Source organism: Lycium ferocissimum, chromosome 3 (assembly GCF_029784015.1).
Source record: "Lycium ferocissimum isolate CSIRO_LF1 chromosome 3, AGI_CSIRO_Lferr_CH_V1, whole genome shotgun sequence".
NCBI lineage: Eukaryota > Viridiplantae > Streptophyta > Magnoliopsida > Solanales > Solanaceae > Lycium > Lycium ferocissimum.
Window position 1 is genome coordinate 26,362,541 of NC_081344.1, and position 9,684 is coordinate 26,372,224.

Genomic DNA, 9,684 nt, shown 5'->3' on the forward strand with positions numbered 1-9,684 from the left:
TACCGTTATGGGAAGCCCCCTTGGGAAAAGATTGATCTTGACCTAATGTTTAATTTTGTTTTGAATAATAATTCAAGCTTTGGGCCAAATATTTAAGAAGAAGATTTTTTGGTTCTTACACTTAGAAGTTAAATTACTTTTTGCATATAGAAAAGTAGCATTCTATTTTAGACAGACTAAAAGGAAAGTGTGCACATAATTGAGACAAAGGAGATATTATGCTCTGTAATCTTTAACAACGACAACAACGTACATACCAAGTATGATCGCACAAGTGGGGTAATGTACGCAAATCTTACCCTATCTTTGTGAGGTAGAGAGGTTGCTTCCGATAGACCCTCGGCTCAATTCCGTAATCTTTTGTGAACAAAAAAGAAATAAAACTTTTCATGCTAACAGAAAATGTATTTGGATGGTTTGTTGTATTCAAGATTTTTGGGTGTTTCGTGAGTGGATTTCTCTTTGAAAGCACCTGACACCACTTCTCTTAACAATAAAAACGAACAGTTCTTCGATTTTTTTTTCTTTTCTTTTTGCGCAAAAACTTCTTGAAATTTTTTATTATAGAAACATATTTTCGAGGTAGTTTTGCAAGCATGTTAAAGTTTTCCATAAAGGAAAGCCTTCTGAATTACACAAACCTTTTTCTTCAAAGGAAATTTAAAACAGAAATTGTTACATCAAAATATAGAATTTAAGTAGTTTTACTGAGTTTAAAATTTTATTAACCAAAAAAGGAGTTTAAAATTTTAAAAGTTATGAAAATCGTATATGAAAAGTTCATAATAAAAGGAGTGTTTTATAAATTAGAAGGAAGATATCGCAATTTTAGTTTCCTAATAGTGAAGCAACATATGGTAGCCAAACAGTTCGAGAGTCCCAAATACATACTAGGCACGATAAGAATCTTGAATTATTTGTCCCGGTCCTCACTACGTATACCGTCATAACTTGTGATCAAAGTAGTAAGGTAGTTTTTAGGTGATAAAATGATACACGAATCTAAATCCTTTTCCAAATTGAAAGGGTCAAATGTCCCCTCACTCTACCCCCACTATACATCAACCTTCACAAGACACATAGATCACACATTAATTTGATTTCACAATGGCCGCACTTTAATTTGATTTCACATACACATCTATGTATGTAGCAGCAGTTTCTAATTTTTTACGAATTTCCCATAATTGGTATACTTTCTAAACTATGCATGATAATCACACAAGAGCTACTGAATTCAAGCTGAAACCTTAACAAATGCCATAGCTATACACTACAGTAAAAACGCTTTTTCACAGCGGTTGGTTCCTTCATTTTGCGGTGGTTTGAACTGCCGCAGTTTGTAGTGTAGGTTGCTACCCATAGCATCAAAGCTAACAAATAAGACTTTGGTTTAAATTTTCAAAGTTTGCTAAAGCAATATGCCCAACTTCGTATATGTCTGAAGTTCGTCTGTTTAAAGTTTGCAAATTTATACTCGATATTTTTTTTATTTTTTTTTTACTTCAGTCCTGTAGATCGATCTTAGCCATGAAATGTAAGACAGGGCTATCCAACTTCGTGATATCAAGTTCAATTGTTCCTTCAAGCATACGGGCATCTATAGTTATCCGTCCCTACTTACAATAGGCATTAATTGGAAATTAGAAACTACAAATGCCATGTGGAACAAAAGTAGACGCATGGCAGCAGGCTGGAAGTATCGTTGAATATTTTGTTCTACAAAGCATGATCAATTATTATCGTTCAACTAATGATTTGAATGGCCCTTGAAAATGGCCTTTTCTCAACTTTTGTTCTCACCAGCAAAAAGCCAACTACAATAAAGCCTGTGATGAAGCTAGCAATATAATTCTACACCACTGCAATTGTGACACGTTTTAGTGGCTCTTTAATTTAATTATGTTCTTATGTGAAAATTTCCCACATGATGACTTGAAACCAATTTATGTTAGCTTAGTGTGTTCTTGCTTCTAAAAGCAATGTGTTCCCATTCAAAAAAAGTTTTTTGAGATATATAGATGGCCTGGCTAAGTTGCGTAGGAGATCATTCAAACCAATTCAAACTCGGCTAGGAAAGAACTGTCGGGCTCGCTTGTGCTCGCGCGATGCGAGGAAGGCACACGAGTTCCCCCTCCCCAAAACCTCCAGACTTCTCCCGATGGTCTCGAGACCCCTTCACTTCACTGTTTTGCAAGGCGCCAAGTCCCATGGCTCATCCAGCAGTCTCGTGAGGCGAGGATGAGGGATAAGCTCGGCCATTTTTCGATCTTTGTTTTCTTCCCTGAACTTGCACTAAACTAGTTCTTTTCCGTCCTTTCATCCTAAAAGCTTTCCACACATGTAAAATACTTGATAAGCTCAAAACACTTCAATAACAACATAAATCACATAATTATGCACAAAATATATATGTGACTATAATGTACTATAATTATAGACTTTTAGCCTAATATCAATAAGCATAACCAAAGTAGAAAAAGAATATTGGAACAATAAGACTTAAAACTTTTAAAATTCACATCATGATCGTGCAGAGATTTTTATGTTATCAGTGAAATACAGTCTGTGAGATAATAAAAAAGTTACGAACGTTTTAGTAGATAACAATCAATTAATTCTTATACTTATAATTAAGAAATTAAGTTATATCTTTGTTAGTTTAAAGAATTATTTGCACAATTAAATCACTTAAATGATATCTACGTACAACTCTTCAAGTAATCCTCCTTAATTAAGATGTGAAATTTTTATTTTTAAAATAAGATAGATTACCTGCTAGTTTACTATAACAAATAAAAATGGCCCGACAACGTAAAATTTTCTTACTCTGTATATAACTTAAAACTCCATAATTAATTACCTTATACAGTATTTAATATGATCGTGCATGCTCATACTAAATTATGGTCTACTTCTGACAGTGCAGTGCTAGTTCATAAACAAATTTAAACTTTGGATTCTCATGAGAGGAAGCTACCTTGTTCAGTTTTAGAGCATGATATATATGCAGATGAAACATCATCACTTATAGTAGCATTATGTATATCTCTCTTGTGTCTCTGTATGAATATAATGGACGGTTTTTATCGTATGACAGAAAAATTTACTATAAACTTCCTATTATTGTAGTTGTCATCTTCAAATTGTACAGCTAGGACCTGGCCATTTTCTATATCAATCAATCTATGCCATATATCTTATATTATAAAAACTTCAAATAGTGAAAACACTGATTAAACTTCTGTCGGTACCTTACTATATATGTCACTGTCTATATTTATGTATTGCCTTGTCCATTTGTACGATTGTAAACTAGTGGCTAAATTATGATGGATTGTCGATTCCTGATTCAATTCTCTTCAATTAGAGCGGTTTCAAAATTTAGAAATACTATAAGTATGAATTTCTGACCAAGTACCCTTTACTGGAAGAAAACATATTAGGCAAAACTCCTAGGAAGTGCTCATCTTGAGGATGGGATTTGTGGACTTGTTCGTTGTAGCATTAGTGCCTGTTCTTAAAACACTTATAATTACTGGTGTTGGCTTATTCCTTGCTCTCGAACGTGTCAATCTCCTTGGCTCTACTGCTAGGCACCATTTGAACAATGTAAGTTTTCTCATATATATTCTTTTATTTCTTGAAAATTAAATTGGAATGTGGTCACCGCCAGAAACTAGGCATACTCATTCTTGCTATCTACTGGTCCAGCCTTAAAATCCTTCGTGGGTTGGTAAAAAGTCATAAGTTGGACAAAGAAGAGAGAATGCTCGACCAGAACAACGCCATTAAACATATATGCAGAGTTTCAAAGTTTCCATAACTTGATAAGGAACTTTCCTTTAACTTTTTTTGTTTTTTTTGTTTTTGTTTTTGTTGAATGCTTGGAGCAGCTTGTGTTTTATATTTTTACTCCTGCGCTGGTGGCTAGCAGCTTGGCTGAGACAGTAACATCGAGCAACATTGTCTCATTGTAGGTTCATATTCTTTATGTAATATGTAATTTTTGTGGCTCTTGAATTGAAGTTTTTATTCAACAACAGTTAGTTGTTAAAATCTTTTGTTTTATGTGTAGATGGTTCATGCCCGTAAACATCCTTCTCACATTTATCATTGGTTCAGCACTTGGATGGATACTTGTGAAAATCACAAGAACTCCCATAGAACTCCATGGCCTTGTTATTAGTTGCTGTGCTGCAGGTAATTAAACAAATAGGGGTATATACTAGTCCTACAGATTGTTCAAGTGTCACAGGTACTCTGATATTCACATTCTCACATTGAAGGTGTTTTTTTTTTCTTCTTCTAGGGAATTTGGGGAACTTGCTTCTCATCATAATTCCTGCAGTTTGTGAGGAGAAGAATAGTCCATTTGGAGATACAGTTACATGCTCCACAAATGGAAAGGCATATGCGTCACTATCTATGGCGGTATATTTTACTACAACTGTCTCATTCTAAGTCTTTTTCTTGGACAACCACCACTCCACCTCTTTTTTGGGACGTAACTTCTACCAACAGTGTAAAAATATTTTAAAATTAGGTCATTCTAAATATAATTAAGGGTAAGCAACAATTAATGAAATTAGTAACCTAAAAATTAAGCCAATTAATTAACCGTTTACAACAAGTTAAAATATATTGATTGCGTAAAGTAATAAATTGTCACCGTGAGCAGAGCTAGGGGTGGAAGAGGCTCCATCCGAACCTCCTGTGCCATAAAATTACACTGCGTATATATGACTAAATCTTATTTTATGTATATATATTCGATGTTGTAATCCCTTATGTCTTTTTTGTGTGTTTATTTTTGTTATTTTTTGAATCCTTTGAGTGAAAATCCCGCCTAAAGACCTTTGAATGTTAGTTTCCCATAATTGTTGCTGATATAAGATCTAAAGACCTTTGAATGTTAGTTGATCTCTTATACCTTGTTCTTTGGATTTCACATTATGCAGATAGGAGCAGTGTATATATGGACATATATCTATAACATCATTCGAGCATCTGAAACACAACATAATACAACAACCGTCGACATAGAGAATTCTGGAGAAGTTCCAAAAGTATTGTCCGAAGGCTGTACAAAACCTTTACCTCCAAAGGATAGCCTACAATCTGATATAGACCATGAAGCTCAACTTGCAGTACCTCTCATTGGATATGAAACCGCAGATGATCAGGTTCTTTTCGTTCTTTTTTGTTTATCATTGTAACATAGAGTTTAACTTTTATACACAGGCAGTTTTACACTATCAGGTCGTTCTTTTTTGTTTATCATTGTAACATAGAGTTTAACTTTTACACCGGCAGTTTTACACTATCAGGTCACCCATAACATATAACCACAAGTAACTATTCTTAAAAGTTAGATTAGTATAAGAATAAAGCAGATTACTTGCTACAACGTGTAAGAACACTTTAATTCTGTAAAAATTATTTACCTATCTGTGTAAATTAAATACTTATAATTAAGCAGATGACCTTTCTTTTTGGAAAAACTGATTGTCCTTATGATCACTCTGTTTCTAAGATCAGTATAATGGATTAGAGCTCTACATGGTGTGAAAATGGAATAGCTTTTCTATTCCTTTAACTATGTTTTACTAGTTGTTTTAAACATTGATTTGAATGTTGTATGGGGACATGTTGTGAAAAAGATCAAAAACCATATCAAAATATGGACGCAGAGGATCAATTTCAAAATGTTGTTTGCACCATCAACAATTGCTACGGTACGAAGATCTCATTCATGTACTTTCTACAGTCAGAATCTAATCTAATATAACACTCATTAATTGACAATTTAAACTGCAAATGGCAAATCTAATTTCTACAGATGGTTGGGATCTTGATTGGTGTATCGTCCTTGCTAAGAAAGCTAATGATTGGAAATGAGGCTCCATTGCATGTGATTGATAGCTCTGCATCTATGCTTGGGTATGAAGCCCTAAAAAACTTCATGTAAATGTTTTGTATATATGACACAATTGAATTAACTGAAGCTATGTGTATTGTGCTGCAGAGAAGCTGCAATACCAGCCATGACATTAATAGTTGGAGCAAATCTTCTTAAAGGTAATTCCTGACAGTATAAGATATATTAAAAAGATATTCAATTTCCACTTGTATCTGTTGTTGGCTATAGCTTGATAAAATGTTGCTCACTTCTTTTCTCCACTTTTTTCTTGGGAAAGTATGTTTCTTGTGTGGAATTAACTTATAACACTGACAGTAAAGAATTTTTTCACTGTCAGTGCATATGAATATTTATATACCATAAATTAAATTAGTTTTGCTATGTATTATAAGTGCAGGACTGAAAAAATCAGCAGTAGGTATGTGGGTTGTGATAGGAATTCAAGTAATACGTTATGTGGCGTTGCCACTATCTGGAATTTGTGTTGTCAAAGCAGCACAACATTTAGGGTTGGTTGGATCAGATTCCTTATATCAGTTTGTACTTCTCTTGCAATATGCACTTCCCTCTGCCATGACTATAGGTACTTACTCACTCCATTTCAATTTTATGTGTCACAATTTGGATCGATACAAAATTTAAGAGACCAATGAATTTTTTAAAATTTGTAGTCTAGAATATGTCATAATATTTGTGTGGCTATAAAATCTTTGAAACTTGTGGTTTTAACTAAACGTATTGTAACATTTGTGTGGTCATAATAGTTTCTCATTAAGGGTAAAATGGAAAGTGTAAAGTTAATTATTTCCAAATTTAGAAGTGTGTCGTTCTCTTTCAAACGGACTAAAATGAAAAATGTGCCATATAAACTGAAAGAAAGAAAATATCTTCTAGGTTATCTAAAATAATATAAGAATTCTTTTATACTGCAAAGTTTATACTATATAGAAATTATAACTTTTTCTTTAGGGGAGGATGCAAATACAATCTGTGTTATTTATTTCTCATTTCAGAAGCAATTTTTTTTATCATTTTTTTCCTTCTTTTTGGTTGGCAAATGAGCAGGTACAATCACACAATTGTTTGAAGTTGGTGAAAGTGAATGCTCAGTGATTATGCTGTGGAATTATGCACTGGCATCTATTGCTCTTACTCTATGGACGACTTACTACATGTTGATTTTATCTTGAGCTTATGTACAAATTAAATATATCATGTCATCTAATATTATAATAGCGTATTATAATTCATACTCAAAAAACCCCAACCCCAAAATATCAAGGCTCAAACAAGAATAAAATAGGCGTCGAAAGAAAAAAATAACGTAATTTAAGGGGTATAATGAAGGGGTTCTTGTAAATTTTGTACTGATTGCTTCGATTTTGATGTTAAGAGTGTTTAGATTTATAACATTTGCCAAAGAGGCAATGAGCATATCGATGGTGACAATTTTTCTGCTTTCTTTGCTTTCGCTTTTTTTTTATTAATAAAAAAGATAACTGCTTACCCTTAAAATGGATAACAATTAAATTTATACGCGATGCAAAGGATATGTGTCACGACCCGACGGAGGCCGCGATGGCAACCCTCTTGCTATCCCATCCGTGACACCTCTTAACATACTTTCACATCATACCAGGTGAGCCACATGCTCATATATCATGCTTTTCATCATCATCATTCTAGCCTCATCACAACAAACACATCTATATCATCATTAACAACTATGCCCATATAAATGTACATGTGTTCGACAAGGCTATCAAAATAATATCCCAAAAATATAGTGCCGACAAGGCCAAGCATATCTAACCATATACACATGTCTACGAGCCTCTAAGAGAAGTACGTCATATCATAACATATAGGCGGGATGGCCTTCTTTCAGTGCTTTTCCATGAATACGTATACGCATCTATACAAAAAGTCCAGAAATTAACGAAATGGAGTTCGCTATGTAGTCCCCGAAAATACAATTATGGATCAAGTCTCTGCTCTCCCCGCCACCTGCGGCATGACGCAGCCCACAAACAAAAGGACGTCATTTAAGAATGAATTAGCGAAAGATGTAAAGCTATGATCAATATCAATAAGAAAGATAATAGTCAACATATGAAATAACATAGGATGGAGAGATAATAGCATCATCGTCATAGCACTTACTTGCTTTCTATAGGGACGTTCCATTTCTATTGCGTATTCGTGTACATACATTCATATCCGTACTCAATTTACCTTTCGTATCCATTTTCGTATCCGTATACATATTTCCTTCCATACTTATGCTCATATCATAGACATCGCATATACATAGCCCTTACTTGGCATTTACCTATTTTTAACATATTCGTACTCATATTGATGTCATATACATAGCATATTCGTACTCATATTGATGTCATATACATAGCTTTTATATAGCATACCCGACCACGAAGGTTCGGTGTTTCACATAGTCGTCCTACCACAAGGCTCGTTGTCATACATACCCCGCCCTCTCAAGGCTCGATGTTATACTTACCCAACGCAAAGTGCGCGCGCGCATCGTCATATATAGATATATACATACATATACATATTCACTATATTCTACCCGGCCATATAAGCTCGGGGTTCATAATAGCCTCTCATGGGCGCACACATATATATAAGCTCATATTTATCTTTAACCTCTTTACTATCATCATTCGTTACATTCTATCTTTAGAGGATTACTCGTCGTATAAGGGACTTAGCACAATCGTATCATTTAGGGCGTCATAAGCTTAGTAGCTTCTAGAGATAAGATCATTGGAGAATATCGTAGACTCGTAGAAGGATAAATATTTGGCCCAAAGAACCATGCCTTATGAAAGAAGGGTTAGCCTTACATACCTTTTCGTGCAACTATTATATCACTTGTACGTTCTTCTTCAAGGCTCACGTTCTACCTTCATTGAAGTGCATGCTCATATTAGATAATGGATAGCTTAGCATTCATGACTAATTCTAGAGAAAATCGGACAGCATCTCCTTTATTTATACGACTTCCTCCGTATCATGTATCAACTCCCAAACATCAATAATAACATTCACAATATCATCACAATAGCCTTTAGTCAACTACATTACTCGTACTTCGCCATTCACTCCAATTCATCCATATTCATGATCATATCACATAATTTCGTTCATTCATATTCAAGGTCTATTCCACGTTCTCAACATCATTTATAACATGATTATATTCATAATGTATCAAGAATCATAACTCATTCCAAACATTTACTCAAAAGTGATACTATTCACACATTTATGACCCATTTCCTATTTCCTTATGTAATCCAAGTGTTTCAACTTCCAAATACTTTAAACAACATGGAAACATCATAAAACTTACCTTAGATGGTGTAGGATTGAGCCTTGGTTGCAAATACCTCACTTGAGCAAAACCCTAACTTTTCCTTCCACTTGAATTCCTTGCTTTTGATGAACTTTAATGGGTTTTCTCACTTTGATTCACTTGGTTTGATGATAAGAGCCTTTGATTTCCTTTGGATTCTTGTTCATGAAATATATGTGATGCCCTAGAGACTTTAGAGAGAAGTGGAGAAGTGTTGGAAATGAAATAATGAAGTTGGAAACATATTTAAAGACTTAGAACATTTCGGCAAATTGTCGGGAGTTCCACGATCGTTCCACGGTAGTCGTGGAACCAAGTGCTGTCCGTGAAACTGGTCGTGGTTCATGACCAGCTAGCCTCCTTCTCTGCTGGTAGTTCC

General features: G+C 34.4%; 1 protein-coding gene across 2 annotated transcripts; it reads left to right on the forward strand.

Annotated features, from left to right (window-relative positions):
- Positions 1 to 3,202: 3,202 nt before the first annotated feature.
- Positions 3,203 to 7,357, forward strand: LOC132050117 (protein PIN-LIKES 3-like). Of its 2 annotated transcripts, XM_059441176.1 has the most exons (10): positions 3,218 to 3,612; positions 3,897 to 3,976; positions 4,079 to 4,203; positions 4,313 to 4,434; positions 4,962 to 5,185; positions 5,645 to 5,738; positions 5,843 to 5,943; positions 6,029 to 6,081; positions 6,321 to 6,506; positions 6,989 to 7,357. In XM_059441176.1, exons 1-10 carry the CDS (start codon positions 3,478 to 3,480, stop codon positions 7,111 to 7,113), a joined length of 1,245 nt encoding a protein of 414 aa, XP_059297159.1. In that variant the 5' UTR covers positions 3,218 to 3,477; the 3' UTR covers positions 7,114 to 7,357. The 2 variants fall into 2 exon arrangements, with proteins under 2 accessions (XP_059297160.1, XP_059297159.1); XM_059441177.1 differs by lacking the exon at positions 6,321 to 6,506 and having other exon boundaries at positions 3,203 to 3,612.
- Positions 7,358 to 9,684: the final 2,327 nt, after the last annotated feature.